General features: G+C 38.6%; 6 protein-coding genes across 6 annotated transcripts; 3 read left to right on the top strand and 3 right to left on the bottom strand.

The window, feature by feature from the left end:
* Positions 1-326: 326 nt before the first annotated feature.
* Positions 327-1808, top strand: C9374_009506 (uncharacterized protein; the record flags this gene model as incomplete). Its single annotated transcript, XM_044699701.1, has 1 exon — positions 327-1808. The coding sequence occupies one exon, from the start codon at positions 327-329 to the stop codon at positions 1806-1808; it is 1482 nt and encodes a 493-aa protein (XP_044554823.1).
* A 55-nt stretch (positions 1809-1863) lies between these two features.
* On the top strand, positions 1864-3675 carry C9374_009507 (uncharacterized protein; the record flags this gene model as incomplete). The annotated part of the gene is made up of 1 exon (XM_044699702.1): positions 1864-3675. One exon carries the CDS (start codon positions 1864-1866, stop codon positions 3673-3675), a length of 1812 nt encoding a protein of 603 aa, XP_044554824.1.
* Positions 3676-3713: 38 nt separating this feature from the next.
* Positions 3714-6604, bottom strand: C9374_009508 (uncharacterized protein; the record flags this gene model as incomplete). The annotated part of the gene is made up of 3 exons (XM_044699703.1): positions 3714-4108; positions 4177-4469; positions 4533-6604. 3 exons carry the CDS (start codon positions 6602-6604, stop codon positions 3714-3716), a joined length of 2760 nt encoding a protein of 919 aa, XP_044554825.1.
* Positions 6605-6965: 361 nt separating this feature from the next.
* Positions 6966-9077, top strand: C9374_009509 (uncharacterized protein; the record flags this gene model as incomplete). Its single annotated transcript, XM_044699704.1, has 2 exons — positions 6966-7219; positions 7457-9077. 2 exons carry the CDS (start codon positions 6966-6968, stop codon positions 9075-9077), a joined length of 1875 nt encoding a protein of 624 aa, XP_044554826.1.
* Positions 9078-9118: 41 nt separating this feature from the next.
* On the bottom strand, positions 9119-15505 carry C9374_009510 (uncharacterized protein; the record flags this gene model as incomplete). The annotated part of the gene is made up of 1 exon (XM_044699706.1): positions 9119-15505. One exon carries the CDS (start codon positions 15503-15505, stop codon positions 9119-9121), a length of 6387 nt encoding a protein of 2128 aa, XP_044554827.1.
* Positions 15506-15700: 195 nt separating this feature from the next.
* Positions 15701-20020, bottom strand: C9374_009511 (uncharacterized protein; the record flags this gene model as incomplete). The annotated part of the gene is made up of 2 exons (XM_044699707.1): positions 15701-19490; positions 19644-20020. 2 exons carry the CDS (start codon positions 20018-20020, stop codon positions 15701-15703), a joined length of 4167 nt encoding a protein of 1388 aa, XP_044554828.1.
* Between the last annotated feature and the right edge of the window lie 35 nt (positions 20021-20055).

Below are 20055 nucleotides of genomic sequence, written 5' to 3' on the forward strand. Positions count from 1 at the left end.
TACCTATCCAAATTTTCATACTTGAGAGTTTACAAATCCCTTCTAGCTCGATCAATCATCATGGACTTGGTGTGATTTATTATTAGATAATAAAAAAAATGAATTTTTTTCGGACCTCGCTCCGCATGTTATTGAAACACGATCATGAACAACATGCCGAAGAATTGAAGCGTTGTCGTCTGTTAGAACAACACTACGATGGTATTACGGGCCGTTTTCGAGACGATACAACACCACCATGTTTTCCCTCTGCTTTGTGTGATTGTACTTTTGAACATTCCGTACAGGCGATTCAATTGTTTCGGAACATTTTTTCATTTATTCCCATGCGATTCAGCAAGAATGTTCATCTCACGAATCATGATGATGATGATGATTATTTAAATTATGCTTTGATTTCTAAAGTTTGTTACTTGGCTGTCATTGAGGGAATGCTTCGATGGGCTCCATGTACTTTCAATCAACAAGCATTGGCAACAAGTTTAAAGAAATTATGGGAGAATGCCATTGAAAAATCGGTACTACTTCGCGCGGCCACCATTAGTAACAACAGTGGTCATGATGAGAATGATGATGCAATGTTGAAAGTGTTGGCTCTTTCACTCATTCAATCCAATAATATATTTATGAATTGTGTGAAATTGGATTGGCTAAAAGGATATGCATTTTGTAGAGCAGCACTTCAGGGCGTAACCGCTAATGTCAAAGATATCAACAAGTATTCATATCCTGCTTTGGTAATTATTAAGAATGCTGGAAGTGTTACAGATTCGAGGGGACAAACAATGAAACCTCCATTTCAATATGACCCTTTTATTTACTTTCACATTGGAACAAAAGAATTATTCGTATTGGTAACAAAATCCAATCATAATTTGACATCCTCTAACAACAGATTTAAAGATCTACTGTATTATTTCGTCATTCAACAGAAAAATGTGCATATTTTGAGAAATCTAGCTCCAACAATGATGAGTAATGAATGGAACTATTATGTTGAAAAATGGAATTACCACATTCCACCAAATTTTCCCTTGGATATAATGCCACAGCTCATGAAAGGATGTGGAAACGTGAATAGAGTGTGGCAGAACTTACCACAAAAATTCAAGCAAGATCCACAAGTGGTGATAAGCGCCATGCATCGACGGTACTGCATCAGATATGGCTACTCCAAAGATTTGACATGCATAGATTGTTATTTTACAGCACCACTCGAAACACAACTTCACCCCTCTGTTCTTCATGCATTATTTTCCAATCAATACTCCAACCGGATATTCATGAAGCCACAATACCATTTCGAATTTGTGAAAAAACTGTTTGGATTTTTCAAGACACAAGTTTCAAATCACCAATCATGGACACAAATCAAATATACCTTGCTTGCACATTTTTTTAAATCATGGCAAGGTCCAAGAAAAGTGGAATCAAGTTTGGAATTTATTCGATCTACAGGAAATCGAAAAGAATTCACAAGCAAAGTTTTGCATCTCATCTTGGAAATATTCAAGAAAAGCCCAACAATTACAAAACGCTCTCTACACAAATTTGCACACTCCATTCTTCCTTTACATTTGATAGAAGATGAAGTTGTGCTGAGAGACGTGATTGAGGCAATGCCAGAATTTGGACTAGTCTTAACAAGAAATTACTGGAGCAAACACTTGTCAATTCTTGAACGATTTATGAACAATTTTCCCAATGATTCATATTACCATTTGGCCTATTGCGACTTGTTGAGCAGGAGTCTCAAGTATTCTCAAGAAAAATCGAAAAAGTTGAAAGATTGTGCAAAGCATTATTGAATGCGAAAGGTGTCTTACAAGCTTTTTTATTGTTTTTTGTTTATTATTAAAAAAAATGAAAGCACTTCAAAAAACATGGAGCCTTGTTTCTTCCAATCATCATTCAACAAAATCCACACAACTATTTAAACTGTCGGTATCATCATCAGTACTCAGAGCATGTATGCATACACACATTAGTGCATCCAATTTTTCAACCAATAATAATTTACAAGTTGTTCGGAATGGACATCATCATCCATTATTATTGAAATTCAACAAAACAACATCATCCACAAGAATAGAACATTCAAATCATAGAAATTATCATACCTCCCACATACGACATGGATTATTCTCCAATCTCACTTCCAACATGTCCAATGCTTTTAGTTCTCTATTAAAAAAGAAAACTCTCACCAAGGAAGATGTTGAAGAGGCTATGCAAAAAGTGAGAGTAGCATTATTGGATGCGGACGTTGCTGAATCTGTAGTTACATCATTCATCAAGGAAGTTACTGAAGATGCTATCGGTGTTACCATTGTTCAAGCACAGGAATCTCAGTTACCCTCATCGGAAGACGGTGGAAAGCTTGCAAAAACTATTTCTCGTATTGCTAAATGGTTAGGTCCCAATCAAAAAGCAGAGGAGTTACCAAAATCAGCCACTGTTTATTTAATGGTCATGGATCGATTATCGGAATTGTTGGGAGGTCATATTGAACCATTGCAATTGAACAAGGCGAGTGAGCAACGATCCATTATCATGGTCACGGGTATTCAGGGTTCTGGTAAAACAACTACAAGCGCCAAGTTGGCTCTTCAACTGAAACGAAAAGAAAACAGGAAAGTCTTGCTGGTGTCGTTGGACACTTATCGTCCTGCTGCTCAGACTCAGCTTGAAACTCTTGCTCACCAAATTCAAGTTGAATCGCTGCCAATAATTGCAGGACAAATGCCAATTGAAATTGCACAAAGAGCCATGCAATATGTAGGTCCAAATGGAGAACATTTTGATACCATCATTTTCGATACAGCTGGTCGTATGCATATCGATGAAGAATTGATGAAAGAATTGGAAGAATTACGACTAATTGTGACACCCAATGAAACTTTATTGGTGGCAGACTCTATGCTTGGTAATGATGCTGTGAATATTGCAACTCAATTCCATGATCGTGTTGGTTTGACAGGTACTATTTTGACACGAATGGATGGTACAAGTAGTGGAGGTTGTGCAATCAGTATGAAAAAGGTGGTAGGACTGAGTGTGAAATATATTGGTGTGGGTGAGAAAATGGATGACTTGGAAATATTTGATCCACAAAGTTTGGCAAAGAGAATTTTAGGAGGTGGTGACATTATGGCACTCGCTCACAAAGCCAAAGAGGCCATGAACATTGATGCCTCACAAGCTCAAGCTAAAATTGTTCAATACAGCAAGGGAGCTTACACATTTAAGGATTACCTGGATCACATTAGTGCCATGAAAAAGATGGGTTCTTTAAAGAATATGGCAAGTTATCTTCCAGAGAGTATGATTGGAAAATTCAGAGAACGACTGGACAGTATGGATTTATCATTTTTTGATGCACACGAAGGAATTATTAACCACATGTCTGAACAAGAAAAGTTACAACCATTACTTTTACAATCCTCTAGTGCACGGAGATTAGATTTGGCTAAAAAAGCAAAGGTCGATATCACAGAAATTAACAAAATGCTGAAAATGTTTGACAAAATCAAAGGAGTGATGGGTAAAATGGGTTCCACTGTGATGAAGGATCCAAAGAAGGTCAGTGAACTCATGATGAAAGATCCATCTTTCCTCATGGACCTTGCCCAACCAAAGGTTAAAAAGCAAATGATAAGACCTCCAAAGAAATAAATGAACATCATGTTATTGATTGGCAGCAATTTTTGAAACTACACAACTCGAATGGAATAAGACGATTGAGTGTCTTGGTGAGCCTTGACACAACCAATAATCCACATTTCCACTCCTTGATTCATAAAATCTTTCCTTATTTCTTCAACTTCATGTGGTGGGACAGAGAATAATAATCCTCCGCTAGTTTGAGCATCGTTCAAAATGGTTCTATGAATTGAGCTCACTGAATCTTCATATTTGGTGACAGTTGAGACAAAATTCATATTATTCACAGTACCGCCTGGAATAACATCCGACACAACCAAGTTGTAAACATTTTCCATGATTGGTACCTTAGAGGATTCAATTTCAGCATAAATTCTCTCCTCTCCACACTCAGACAAAGTCATCATTTCTTTAAGATGACCCAGTAAGCCAAAACCAGTTACATCTAAATTTAACATGTTCAAACGATTTCCATGATTCAATAATAATAACTCAACAACTTTCAATACATACCTGTACAACCATGAATTGTATAGGACACATCTCGTTGTTCTTCTCTGTATTTTCCTCTCAATATTTCTGAAGATTTCTTGTTGAGCGTTGACATCCACTCGACACACTTTTTGGCGCTCTCATCACTACTAGTGATCATGTTCTTCTTCAAGCCCGTAGTAATGATACCAGTTCCAATAGGCTTTGTTAGAATCAAGACGTCTCCTGGCCGAGATCCAACATTCTTCCAAACCCTGTCAGGATGTACAACACCTGTGACACACATTCCAAATTTTGGTTCATTATCCTCAATACTGATATTGTTATCATTAAACTCAGAGATTATAGATTCACAAAATAATAAATAAATGACATACCTATGACCTCCAATAATTGTCACACCTGCTTCGTTTGCTTTCATTTGTGCTCCCTCAAGAATTTGTTGTAAAATCTCTAAGGGTAAACGTTTGACAGGGAACGCCACAATATTTAAAGCTACTCTACATTCTCCTCCCATAGCATACACATCTGAAAGAGCATTTGCACACGCAATGGCACCAAAATCTTTTGGTGAATCCACAATGGGAGTGAAAAAGTCAACTGTTAAACATAGAGCTTGTTCTGCATTCAACCTGTAAACTCCACAGTCATCACTGGTCTCAGTTCCAACCAGTACATTGGGATTCATTGGTTGAAGCGGTAGCTTTCTCAATACGGCTGAAAGTGTTTGTGCTCTAATTTTACATCCACAACCAAGTCCATGAGTAGTACTGGTTAGTTTGATATCTGACAGAGGAGTGGCTGTTGTGGGCGATAAAGCTTTCTCGGTGTTGCTTGTAGCATCATGATTCGTGGTCAAGCTCAGTGGTAATAACGATCCTACAAGTGCATTGGAGTGATTATTTTGAGATGTGAGATGTGTCTCTGAATTAATAGCAGAAGTTTGTAAACTATTTGTGTTATGTGTGGTGGGAATTGTTTCTGGAATCATTTTCAAAACGGATTCTGCAATAATATCAATCGCTCTCTTGACTTGCTCCTCTGTTAAATGAATTCCTGTTGAAAATCGTATTGTACCCATACCAACATTCACACTCACACCCATTTCTTCGAGAATTTGTGAAATAACAATTTTCTTAGTGGACTTGCTTTCGTCATTGTCCTCCGAGTGGGATGTCGAGTGACAAGCAGCACCAGCACTGGCAGCTACGTATTGTGAAATGTCATCCAAAATCGTGTTTGCTTCAAGCCCTGCAAAGGAAATATTGAGTGTGTTGGGAAGTCTTTTTTCTGGATGTCCATTCAACTTGAGAAAGATGCGATGTTGTAGTCTGTCCAGTAGTCCTGAATGGAGTAAATCTCTTGTCTTTTTCATGTGTGTCACTCTGGCAATCATTTCTACCAAGCTCAATTCACAAGCTTTTCCCAAACCAACTATCTCAATGACATTTTCTGTTCCTGATCGAAAACCTTTCTCATGAACACCAGCTCCATGCATTTGTTTTTGAAGTTGAATTCCACAATTTTTTCGTATAAACAAGGCGCCCACTCCTTTGGGACCATAAAATTTGTGAGTACACACAGAGAGTAAATGAACGGGTGAGATTTCATCGTCATCTCCAAACAATTCACTGACATAATTTTCGTTCAACTCTTTCAGCTCTTTTTTTATATTATTCCTATCGATAGCAATTTTAACTCCCTTCTCCTCATCGTCAACATGTGAAAATATTTGTTGGTCGTAAAGAGAAATTAATATTTTTCCGACGCTTTGAGCAGCATCAGTATGCAACAGGATAGAATGTTTTTGCATTCCATTTGTTTTCTCAAAATTTCGAATAATTCCTCCAATTTCTTTGATGGGTTGTAGAGTGCCTACTTCGTTGTTGGAATGCATCACACTCACCAGCACAGTTTCCTTTCTCAAAGCATTTTTCAATTCTTCTAAATTAATCACTCCATTACTATCGACACCACAATAGGTAATTTCAACAAGACCTCTATATCGTTGTTCCAAATATTTAAAAACCTCCAAAATAGATGGATGTTCAATTTTGCAACTGATACAATGTACGAGTGGTGCATGCAATGATGATGAAGATTTTTCCTCATTTTCCTTCCTCGAGTTCATCATCTCGGATCGTTTGAGTAAGGCTGTCTCCACAACTCCTTTGATAGCATAATTATTAGATTCAGTTCCTCCACTTGTAAATATTATTTCCTCTGGATAGCAATTCAATAATTCAGAAACTTGAATCCGAGCATGAGTTACAGCCTTCTTGGTAATTGCTCCATACTGATGTGATGATGAAGGATTTCCAAAGTGTGTAGTAATGTACGGAATCATGGTTTGTCCCACTACTGGATGAATCGGAGTGGTTGCATTATAATCCAAATAGATCAAGGCAGAGGATGACGATGATGATGAATCAGTGGTTGTGGTTGCCATTGCCGATGAAAGAGAGAGGACGTAATTTTTTTTTTAAATCATTAAATAAATTGTCCGAACGCGTGTTGCATGATGATGAAACTTGCTTCTTCATCGAGACGGCGAATCATAGAGAAGGGCCAAAAAACTGTAATGCATTACAACAAACGAGAGCGGATCACGTTGTCTGGTTCAGAGGAAGGGAACACAAATTTTTTTGTTCTGCATGTCGTTCATTTGCAGACATTCAAAAAAAATTGATCTCCCTTTGGGTCGCTTTTTTGTCGTGATAAATTCATTTAAACAACGAAATTTTGAGAGTTCTCTTCATTTGTTGTTGTTGTTACTGCTACTGCTTGGGGACTTTTCATCATCATATATTATGAGTACTTCCAATCCTTCTACAGATAATATCAATCCAAGCACATCATCAGCAGAAGGTACAACAACAACTTCAACATCCTCGCCGCCATCATCATTAACAACGAACAAAGTTGCCTACCATGTGATGCCAGAAGATGTTCGGGGTAGATTGTTGGACCAATCATCTGTGAGTGCTGCGGAGGCTACCCACCACATTGATACTTTTGTTTTTCATTTCATGCATGAGAGAGGATTTACAAAGCCTTTAGAAAGGTAAGTGGTGAAGAAGAGAGAAGGCTTTTCAATACAAGCTGCTAAATTTATGTACATATGATTTCATCAATTCAAATTAATGAATGATTGATTGGACGTTCAATCTATCGTTATTATGGAACCTCTTGGCAATCATGATTTCATGATGATCACTGCTTGGGTTACGATAATAATGATGATGATGACTGATATCCTTGTTTGTTTGGGTTCCGAACTGTTTATGTGTTTTAAAAACAGTTATGAAATTGCTCTACAGCTCTTCAACAAGAGAAGACTCATCAAGCTCATACAGGCTGGAGAATTTGAGAGGGCAATGGCTTACTTGACCACTTGCAAACGATTCATTCGTGATTCTGAATACAACACAGTCATGCGTAGGATCTTTTATGCCTTTTTCCCTTGTTTAATGCTCAAAGGTGAAACAGCCAGAGCTTTGAAACTCATTACAGAGATGGAAAACTTGGGACTCTATGATCAAGAAGCCAAACTCAAGTATGGTGATTTGTTAAAATTTGACAAGCTGTCGAACGTCATTTCCAGAGATATGGTCATTAGCAAATGTGCAGAAGTCGTTTCAAAGGATTTGGAAAATATTGAAGATCATTTTTGTGTAGACAAGCCAGATATTCCATCGAAATTTGAGAAACTTGATTCCACTGCTCTGATTAATTCTTTGCAATATGTGTTCGACTTTAATCCAACTAAGCAAGCTCCAGTGAGTACTACCAAGAATATGAACGTAGAAGCAACCACTGTATCAATATGGTCTGCATACTCTCGACCAACTAAGAAAACCAAGATCACACACGTCTCGTCTGCTGTATCAGAAACGGAAACTGCTACGCCTTCGGCCGACACACAGAGCGTGGCCACACACAAGCAACTCTTTTCACTCGTCAAGCAGAATGAGGTTAAGATATTTGATTCTCCAATTCATTCAATTATTACACATAGTGGTTCAAACACAAAAGCCATTGTCACCACAATTATCGGAGGAGAAAAGGATAAACGGTTGCAATGGAGAGTTTTTAACATTAAGGATTTTCAAGAACTGAAGAATCAGGCTGCCGATGAAAAGCTTGCAGAATATGTACATATGGGAGAGAGCGAATTTCCACCCTCAATGACGTTTGCTGTTAACACCTTGTTTATTGAGATTGCCAACCGAAACATGCTACTCCTTTTGAAATTAGAGTCTGACAAGTTTTATAATTATACTTTCAACACAAATATGACGAGCATTTTGATGCAGGGCGATACAACTTGTCCTCTTGTCGGTACTGCCACAGGTGATCTCTATTTGGCTAGCATCAAGCTCAAGTCAATAGAACTATTGGGAAATATTGATAATAGCGCTATTGTCATGATCTTGACGTGCGCTGAAAACGAATCTTACCGATATCTATTGCTGAGAAATGGAAAAGTTTGTAGAGTTGAATTGAATAAGGAGGGAAAGCTTATCCCAGACAGCATTCTCAAATATGAGCCAGACGCGGCATGCACTGCTATTCCTTACATGATGGTGAACCCACAAAAGCCAACAGAACTACTCGTCAAGTATGACACTGCTGTACGTGTTGTGGTCTGTGGAAAGTCATTCCGTAAAAAGAGTGCAGGCAGGGAGTGGAAAGATCTGTCAGCTGCTTGTTACAGCCACGATGGAATATACACGTTTATTTCTCGCACTGACGGAACGATTTCAGTGTGGGGAGGAGCCAGCTTGCTTGAAAGAGGAACGCTTTTAGACTTGGGCCCTAACGACTATGCCACCTTTATGACCCTTGCAGAGAATAATACGTTGCTGATTGGAACCAAGAATGGACGGTTCATTTCTTATGAAGTTGTTTCAAACAAGTAAATTTTAGTTCAACTTTTTAGTACTTAATAATTTAATAACATTTATGCCTCTTCATCGTCACTCATCTCTCCTTCACTCTCCTCTCCCTCTAAAACAGTAAAAGTGATTGGGTACTCTTGATCACAGCCAGTATACGAGTCGCACATAAAGTACAACTTGTATTCGTATTTGCCTGGTTTGTTTGGAGCAAGGAATTTCACCATGGTCTCGCAAGATTTCTTAATCGGCAAACGCTTAATAGATTTGATTTCATTGTTGATAGGATCTCCGATAACAATCCACCACTCTTCTGATTTTTCTTCAGGATAATAAGGAGCATAAACTGGTTCATCTCCAACTTCATCAGCATCAAATCGAACGGCAAGAGTCACAGTTGACTTGACAATGATATCTTCAGCTGGTGTCACAATCTCTTGTGCCAACTCAATATTAGGATATCTATTCAGACTCTTTGCAACATCCACCATTTGTTCATCTGTTAAACCAAGTAATTGGTTTCTCTCATCATCTTCCATATTAATTAAATCGAAAATCGAATGAATTCCCTTTTCTTCACATCTCTTACAAAGATCCTTCGTGAAATGAGGCAATTGCATGAGATATGGATCTTTATCCCAGAGAGCTTGTGTAATCATTTGTGACAATTCCATTGCTGCGAGGGCAGGACTTAAAAATCCTTCATTACCAATCACGTCAACCATGGCTCGCAAAAGCTTGGTTGAGTTGACAAGAACTGATTTCTTGTCCTTTTCCATTGCAGGTGTGAGTTTGGTTCTCGAAAAGTGTGACTGAAGAATAATGTTCACTTTGGTTGGAACTTGATTATAGCTTGGTTTTTCAATTTTAAGAGGAACATGAGCTGCTAGTTTTCGTAGAATGTGATTTTCTTTTTGTCGTATTGGTAATTGTTCAAATTCTGTCGAGTAACTCAATACTTCCAAGAGACCTCTCAGCTTGGTCTTGGCATTGATGGAAGTGCTATAAATTTCAATCGTAGAATGTTTCACATAGTAATGGGAGGTAATTGTACCCAGATTCATGGCAGTGATGTCCTCTTCTTCGACTAGGATACAATTACATTTTTGTAATTCTTCCAATGTAGTCTCCACAAGTTCAGACAAGTAATCAGAGAGGTGAAGTTTGGTAGTTCCACTCAAATTGTAATAATTTGGATTCTTTCGAATTCTTCGATAGAGGAAGGTCCATGTCAAATAATCGACCGCAGATTGCTTTTTCTCAATAACTTTGGCGGCAACTTCAGCATTGATTGGATCATAGAGGAAATGATCCAAATGTGACTCAACAGGGAAAGGTTCATATAGGAATTTCAATAGGTAGTCCTTCTTCGAAGCTTTACAGAAAATGTAACAGGTAGAATCTTTGTCAATTCCAGGTCTTCCAGCTCTACTCATCATTTGTACCATATCAATGATTGAATAGTCAGCATATCGATGCTCTTTTCCATTGTAATACTCCGTTCCCATAATGATTAATAATTTAGATTTCAATTCCATACCCCAACACATGGTATATGTCACAACAAGAACTTTCACTGCGCCAGAATTGTAGAGACTTTCCACTATGGACTTGTCTGTTGAGGAAAGAGTTTCATGATAGAATGCAATTCCATAAGGTAAAAATTCACGTAAATTTGCACTTTCTACATTTTCAATTACAGCATCAATAGCAGCTGCATCTCCCACAAATTCCTTCTCATTTGTATCGTTGGTAAGACTTACAACAAGCTCAGAGCAAATAAAAGTGGCTTGTCTAGCGGAGGAGGTAAACACAATGGTTGGCTTGCCACCTGATTTTTGCTTGATGGCTTTATAGGTTGGTCTGATCATGGCAATTTGCATAGCATTGTAAGTGCTTTGAGTAAAACCTTGGATATTAATTTCCAAAGGAATGGTTCTATATCTTGGGTGGAAGTTGAAAATGTTACCCTTCTTGGCTCCAATCCAGTCGCCAATGTCTTTAGCATTTAAAACAGAAGCACTTAATCCAAGAATTCTAATATTGCTTTGAAGTTGTTCTGACATGTAGCGAACACGTGAAATTACCACTTCAAGAATTGGTCCAACCTCACCTCCAATCATGTGAAGCTCGTCGGCAACAACTAGTTTAACACTAGATAAGGACTTTCTTGTCTTCCATTTTCTAGAGAACATGTCAAACACTTCGGGAGTGGAAACAATGATGTCACCATTCTCCATACTCACCAAGTCCTTGGCCAAATGGCCAGTCAAGGTTACTACTGTCTTTCCAAGCTGTTCAAATATAGAAAGCCACTTTTTCCGTTTCTTAGTAGCGACAGATTCAATGGGAGCAATATAAATACATTTGGCAGATGCATCGTCAGCAAATAGTTTCATTATTGCCAAAACTGCACATAACGATTTACCACTTCCTCCAGGTGCAGCAATTAGAACACTGTCATCACTTTGGTACAGAGATCTGAATACTTGAGTTTGAATTGGGTTGAATTTTGAGATAAGTTTGCCCAACACCTTTTCGTACTCGACGTTTTTAAGTGCTGATAGCTCTAGTGGTGGTAAATCCAATAATTCTGTTGTTGGAGGAGCCTTTTGAGGTAAGATCAAATGTCTGAAAGAAATTGGTAATGTTTGTTCAGAGTGTAGCCATCTATCTGAAACAATCTTAATGAAATAGTGAGGTGGAAGTGGCTCGTAGAGTGGTACTGTGAAACTAACATAGTGATCATCCTCTGCATACTTTTTCTTGAGAATAAATGGTTCACGATGCAAAATGACCTCTCCGTCAACATCTTCAACAATAATCCAGAAAGTTTGAGCTGCACCATGAATATCCATATTGTACTGAAAGTCTGGAGAAATTGTTAAATCAACTCTCAAAGTGCTTGGAGTGATGGGTTGTACACTGGCAGTAAGATCCAAGCGAGGGAATTGATGAATATACTTGTAAAGATCTTTTCCTCGTTGAGTGTGGTGTACTAATCTTCCTAATTCTGCTGGTGTATAATCATAGAGTCTTTCCCAGAGTGTATTCTTTCCTTCAAGTTGTTTGAGAATAGTTTGTTCAATTTTAGGGAATTGTCGAAGCGGTGTTTGGGTGTACCACATTCTATGTTCGATCATTTTGGCAAGATTCAATACCTTGTGAGTGAGTTGAGCCCAACCTCTATTTAGAACAATTTCAAAGAGAGCACGTGCAATACGAGCAGCACTTTGTGTAATGTAAGTCATGTCAGCAACTAGAGCAAATCCAGTTAAGTGAAGTCTTGAAACGTAGGCCTGCAATAAAACGTTTACCTTTGCGGAAGGATCATCAGGAGCTTCCTTAATGGGCACGGGAACGCTGTGAGTGAGCTTGGACAACTCTAGTTTTTCTTCTTGACGAACAGTCATGTGAGAAAATTCATCAGAGAGAGAGAAAAGTCTGAATAATTCAATATCACTCATATTTGGTTTCAAATTGCTATTGAAAGTGGCAATGGATTTGTGAGTCACATAGTAATGACTTGCCACTCTACCAAGATCAGTCGCTTGGAATTCGCCAGATCTCTTGTCGAATTTAATGAGACCGTTCTTCTCTAGGGAAAGAGCAGCAGAATAAATCAGGTCTCTTCTCCACTGCAATAGACTCTTGTCGTGTTCGGCGTCTTCCTTTGTAATTCCATAAAGTAGAGGGTTTCGTAACATTCTTACATGAAGATATGTGTAACCAAGCCACACCACTGCCTCATCAATATTTTGAATCGTGCCTAGAACAATTTCAGCGTTCAGATTATCTGGGAGACTCTTAATAAACTGACTTTCTATTGGAAGTTGCTGGTTCAATAAAGCGAGATAGTATTGCAAATGAGATTGAGTGGTAATAATTATACCTTCACCTCTATTGTCACGAGGATATCTACCGGCACGTCCGATCATTTGCATCACATCCAAAGCACTTAATTCTGTCCAATCTCCCTTCTCTGGACTGTATACTTGCGTACCTTTGATGATAACTCGTCGAGCAGGAAGGTTAACACCCCAAGCAAGAGTCGCTGTACTTATCAACACCTGGAGACGTTCATCATCAAACAAGTCCTCCACAAGAGTACGATCATTTCGTGACATACCAGCGTGGTGAATACCAAAGCCATATGGTAATAGCTCTTTAAGTTCTGCTCCTTGAGCATCGTTTTTCGTTGCTTCTTTCAAAATTTCATAGGTTGCTGTTCCTTGCTTGACAAATTTGCTAATCGTGTCGTTCTCAATGGCCATATCTCGCAGTGCTTTGGCAGTCTTGTAGGTATCTTTACGAGAGTGCACAAAAACAATAATTTGATGCTTGCCTGCAATTTCAACAACCTTATTGTACACAATCTCGTTCATTAACTTGTGTCTTTTGAATGGCTTCTTTTCTGTAACTCCAATGTACTGTTGATCAAGAGGACAAGGTCTGAAACTGCTATCAAAGTAAAATAAATTGTCCGGCTTGACTCTCAAGAATGTGGCAACGTCCTTATAATTTGGAAGAGTAGCGCTCAAACCAACCAATCTAATCATTTGTCGAGTTGCTTCTTGTTGTCGAATGGTACGAGCTACTATGGATTCCAAAACTGGACCTCTCTCATCATGCAGTAAATGAATCTCGTCAATGATGATTAATTTTACCTTCTCAACGTAGGTTCTATCTCCAGATTTTCTTGTGACAATGTCCCATTTTTCAGGTGTTGTAACAATAATTTGAGTTTCATCAATTTGCTGTTTGGTCATGTTTCTATCACCTGTTAACTCTTGAACAGTAATTCCGTATGGGCTTAATCGTTCTGTTAAATTTCCTACAACTTCTTGTACGAGAGCTTTCATAGGAGCAATATATACCATTTTGAAATCCTTGTCTTGCAATGCATCAAAGCTTTCACTCATGTGCAGTCCAATTTCATGGAGCATTGTCAAAACTGCTACTACAGTCTTACCAGCTCCTGTGGGAGCACAAATTAACAAATTTTCTGGTGAATAAAAGGCTGAGTTGTAAATTCTGCTTTGAACTGCGTTAAGAGTGACCATATTTGGGAAAGCAGGGTGGGTCCATTCTGGCAGTGACTTGATTTCAATTAATTTATCCACTCTATTGGCACTCTTGGTGGTGGGAGCGGCATATGGAATTGAAATTTGTTCATAGCCCTTGAATTGGGCAGTGACGGCGGTGTTTGGTAAGGTAAAGTCCTTATTGCTCATCAAATGACTACCCTCTTCAAACGCTAAGCTCTCCAAATTAATGACACGTTCTCCTTTCCATTTATATTCAGTTTCAGTGTCAACTTCCATGGCTGTTCGAGCAGAGGTGGATGCCTTTTTGCTAGAGCCAACTGAAGCTAGCTTTGTTCCTTTCAACTTTTCCAAAATGGGGATCAGAGCTTCACTGTTCATCATTTCCTTCTCGATTCGTAGTCGTTCTTCGTCGCTTGAGGCTTTTTGAAGCTTGATACAATAAACAATTCTCAATCGATTTTTCATCAGTTTTTGCACCAAATCAATTTTGTCATATTCCAAAACTTGAACCAACTGATTCTCAATTTCATGTTCATCGTCTGATCCTTCCAATATTTCAAAGACGTCATTAGATAATTTCTGTGCCTCGCTAGAATCAGTGTAGTAGTGGGACAATTCTCTCTGAAGCCAGTATGCATCAATGGAATGGATATCGACAGCGTTTTTGTCTTCTTCATCTTCCATTCGAGAGACAGATGATTCAACAATAGTTGGCTGTTCATCGAATGCTTCTTCCTCTTCGTCCGAGGAAACGACATAGTCGACAAGTTGGTCTTTAATACCCTCGGTATCGTCCTCTTCTTCTTCATCCGACGATACTATGGCAATACCTTCTTCATCTAATTTATCGACGCCTTCTTCATTGATTTCACTCACTGAAAAGTCTGTAATACGTTTCGAAAGTTGAAAAAGTTTAGCGTATTCATCATCGGGAATTGATGTTAAGATTTGGGAGATCTCTTCTTGTTTTTGACGATCCGAAAGAGATTCATCATTGAATATTGTTAGAATCTCGTCGACTGCTCCGCGCAGAGTTTCATGATCGAAGTCTCCTAGGTATGGTTGAATATGACCCAAAATTAACTCGTACGCCACTCTAGTTTCATCTGTTTTTGGATTGTAATGTCCTTGATCAATATCAATATCTAATATTGATTTCTTTTTCTTTGCTGATGATAATATTTTCACCTTTTTCTTTTTTGATGAAAGTTTTGATGAAGGAGGCTTTGTAAACTCAACACGAGAACCCATCTTTTGTAATTCTCTTCCGGCCAATGTTTCAGGCTCTCCTGATGGTTCTTCATTCTGTGGTCTCTTCTTTCTCTTTGTTGTTAAGACCACATTTGAATTTGATCGGTAATCATAGTCACGGAATTTTACCACTTCGTCATCATCTTTGGGCATTTTTTTTATTGTTGTTTGGGGTTGATAGAAATTTGGTTGAAGGTGTTTTGTGAAGCGAAATGCAAGCACTTCTTTGGCTCTTTGGATGAACGAAACAAATAATAACACTATCGAACATGAGAAGGACGTTCAATCTTTCATTGGATTTTTTGGACATGAAATTTGTCAAATGTGTGTTATTAATATATTAATATTTTACTTTTTGAGACCTAACAATGCACTATTCAGAGAACTGCTATCCACATTTCCACCCTCCAAATCGTCTGTACCACCGCCTCGAACTCCACCTCTCTTAAGAGTGACTCCAAGTCGTGTCGCTGCTGCCGATTTGAGTTGTTGCATTTTATCATCCATGGCTCCTCGTCCTTCTGCAAGTGTAGGTTTGTTTTTAAGAGTATCCAATTTCTGTTTGGCTGCATTGATCTTCAATTGTTGTTTAGCAGCTTCCTTTTTAAGTTTTTCTTCTTCAGCTTTCTTTTTCTTTTCTTCTGCCTTCTTGGCTTGTTCATTCTTTTCATTGGCTTGTTTGAATTGTTGAGTGAATTGATCAATGAGAGCCAAGAATTTGTCAGGTTCTTTCTGTAAATCTTCAGTTCTTTCGTCGAATGCTTTGGCAAGTTCATCAATTTCAACTTTCATGGCTTTGAATTTTTCTTCAATAATTTCAAGAGCACCAACGACCTTCTTTTCAAACTCTTCCATCTTGTCAATAAACATGTCTCCTTCGAATGGATTGTTTCTTGCTTTTTCAATTTGTTGAACGAGTTGTGAATGACACTTTTTCAATTCACTGATATCATCATCAATACTTCCAACCAAGACACGTGTTGCAGGTTGAATATGTGTCAACTGAGTATCAAAGTCCATCAAGTGTTTCTTCTTTTCTGCAATGAAATCTACAATGTATTGCAACAAGCTTGTTTTACCATCTCCTGATTTGGTATCTGCTAATTTTTGAAGCGATTTCAATTTGAAACCATACGAAACCTTTCTCTTTTGTTGTCCATTCAAAAAGTTACCAAAGGTTAAAATCACAGCTAATACTTCCATGAATTTTTCACTCTCTCGTGCCTCTTTACAACCTAGTGTCATGTTTTCAATGTCAGGACGAATTTTGGAAACCATTTCTGGAAAACGGAATTTAAAGGACCAAGAATCCAAACGTCCAATGAGATTGGGAATACCATTCATCACTCGGAAGAACTTGTCAGGTTCTGCCAATTCATCCATGGGTCCATCGTATCCCATCACAGTATCACATTCTTCTTGTTCTGGAGCAATTTGTTTGATGGTCAAAATATTATCAGCGGTCACAACATTTTCATCCATTTCAACAATGGCCTTTCGAAGCTGTTCATAGGAAACACCTCGAATGGAACCCAATTGAAGTGAGACTGCATATGAACGTTTGGGATCGAGTAGTGATTTGACTTCCTTCTTCTTTTCTTTGGGTTCTGCTTTTTCACCAGTGTCTTTCTTTTGAGTCGAGAAGGCTGAAGTAATATCATCCAAATCAAACAATTCAATAATGTCATTTGTTTCTTGTGCAATATTCTTCTTCATAAAGATTGTTTTCGAGAGATTATTCTTATTGATGGCATCAAAGTGAACTTGACGAGTGGTTTCTTTTGGAGCCTTACTTGGCAACGTTGGTAATACTTCAGCTGGTTTTCCACGACCCATCATTGGAACACCTGGGACACCAGGAACAAACCCTGGAGGCATTGGAACACCACCCATACCTGGAGGCATTGGAATACCACCCATTCCAGGTGGAGGAGGGACACCACCACCCATGCCTGGAGGAGGGGGAACACCACCCATACCTGGAGGTGGAGGTACATTACCCATGCCTGGAGGAGGAGGTACATTGCCCATGCCAGGAGGAGGAGGAACAAAACCAGAATCTGTGCCTAGTGGAGGAGGAGGTACATGACCACCCATTCCTGGAGGTGGAGGAATGTTACCACTACCATCCATGCCACTACCTGGAGGAGGTGGAACGTTACCAAAACCAATAGGAGGAGGTGGAACACTGCCATCTCCACCCATGCCTGTCGGTGGAGGAGGGACATTACCCATCATGCCCGTCGGTGGAGGAGGAACAAAACCACCACCACCCATACCTGGAGGAGGAGGAGGTATATTTGCTGTCATGGTCGTCGTTGTGATCATCACAGGTGCCAAGGTTGGATCCTCGACAGTGGGTGGATTCTTTTTCAATTCATCACGTTCCTCAGTCAATTGTTTTTCCTGTTTCTTGAGTTTTTCAATTTTTTCATGGACAGAGGAAATTAACTTTTCAACACGCTCTTCTTCTTGAGACCAATGTTTCTTCTTATCGTCCAAAATCTTTTTAGCGTTTTGGAATTGTTCATTGTTGGTTTTTCGTGAGAAGACTTCATTCTTGATGGTCTCAATTTCGTTGTTAATGGTCACAAGTTCATTCTTGATGGTTTTCAGAGTTTCTTGTTTGCTGTCGCGCTCCTTCTCAGTAGTGGTCAATTCATTCTTTACACCAGAAACCTTTTCCTCAATTTCCTTTAAATATTGAGCCTTTTCTTCCTCAATGCCAGATATTTTCTTTTCGTACTCCTCCATACGCTTGATTGCTTGCTCAATTTTTGATTCATATTCTTGTAGAAGAGTTTCACGTTCGGATTGCAAGTTATTGATTTGGAATTGTTGGGTCTTGACTCTGTCTGAAAGTTGTTTCTCCTTCTCGGTGGTAATTTTAGTATTTTCTTCAGCTCGTTTTGGTGCCAAACCTTGATCGACAAGTTTTCGAATCTTACTCCAATTGTCAGCCACTTGTTGTTCGGTCTGACTCTTATCAATGGAAATCGAGTTGTAAATGATCATTTCAGTGAGTAATTCGTGAAGCATGTTTCTGAGAGTTTCATCTTCTGCGCTAGCCAATTTTTGTTTCAATAATTTCACAACATTGACCGAGTCTGAAAGATCATTCTCCAGGAATTCTGGTTGGCAAATGCTCACATCTTCATCAAAGAGTTCAATTTGAATATTCAAATCGTATAAGAGTTGTTGAGCATCGGGATCGTTCATGGACTCAATCGATCTCTCCAAAACCTCTTTTTTCAATTCAGCAGTAGCTTCTGCAACTTTGAGATTTCTAAATTCCTTCTTGAAGAGTGATTTTGTACCTTCATCAGGAGATTTTTCAAGTAAGGTCGTAAACAAGAGCAATGCAAAGAAGGAGTATTTCAAATTCTTTGTGGTTTTCATACGATTAATAATATCGTAAAATCTTGCCTTTTCTCGTTTCACAAGTCTGTAATGACTGAGAGCGCTCACAACCAAACTGAAACCATGACTTGCCCAACTGGCCATGACTGTTAAAATTTGTAAAATATCACATGCTGCATCCATGTTAGGTGTATCGAGAATTAACACTAAATTCTTCATGGCATCTTTTTCTGCAAGAAATTCTTCGATACCAACATTGGTGTTGAGAAGTGCTTTCAATGCTTCAATACAGAGAGATTGTTTTTCGAGATCTTCCACTGTAGCAACTTGATTGGATAAGATTGGTGAGTTGACCTCTTGATCCACAGAATTGTTTGCAGTCGTTTGATCTTGATTATACACGGAAAGATTTGAATGTGACATGTTTGACATTAAATGTGATGTGGAATATTCTCCACCGGCATCTGAAAAAGCATCAGCATTATCTGATTCATTTTCTAATGCAGCTACATTTTCCATATCCAACATCAATTCATCTCTTTCACCTTTTCTTGAGAGAATATTGGTAGAATTGAGACAATGAATTAATTGTTTGATACCTCCTTGCATGATGAATTGATTCACCCATCGGATTGGTTTATCCAACAAGAGTTCACGAATACGAGCCAATCTCATAATGTCATAATCATTCTTTTCCCAAGCAGAGAGGAGAATGGAAGGAGTGTCTTGATCTTGTTCTCCATGATTTGTCGAATGATATTTAAAGTGATACAACCGTCTGATGGAAGTGAAGTGAAATGTGTGTGTGAAGCATGTTGTGTCATGGTTGTTATGGCAAATAGTGTAATACCATTCATTGTTGAAATATGAATGTGTGTTTGAAAAGAATTCCAATTCTTTCACGATTCCATTCACAAAATTACACACTTACCTCAATTTTTCTTGTACATTCTTTGTGGTTAATTGTTTTCTCCTAATATTTTCAGGAACACCCATCTCGAGTAACATGTCAGCAAATTCCTGATTCACTTCATCCTCACCCATGGATGAAAGCATGTGTTGCAATCGATCTTGTTGTTCCTTTTGTAGTGCTGCAATGGATTGCTGTGAGAGTCCATTCAAAGGCAAAGCAGTCATACTGGCAGAGACGGAATTTGATGAGATTTGGGGTGATGACGAGAGAGGTGATGAAACATTGGAACCAGCACCACCACCATTATTGTTGTTGGATTGGAGGGAGAGTTGTTGTTGGGGATTGAGAGCTGGAGCACTCTTGGAGGATGATTCCTTCTTTTTGGAACCAAACATGTTGTTGTTGGAAGAGGAGGATGAGAAGGGTTAGG

This window comes from Naegleria lovaniensis (genome assembly GCF_003324165.1).
Source record: "Naegleria lovaniensis strain ATCC 30569 chromosome Unknown tig003, whole genome shotgun sequence".
Lineage (NCBI taxonomy): Eukaryota > Heterolobosea > Eutetramitea > Acrasida > Naegleriidae > Naegleria > Naegleria lovaniensis.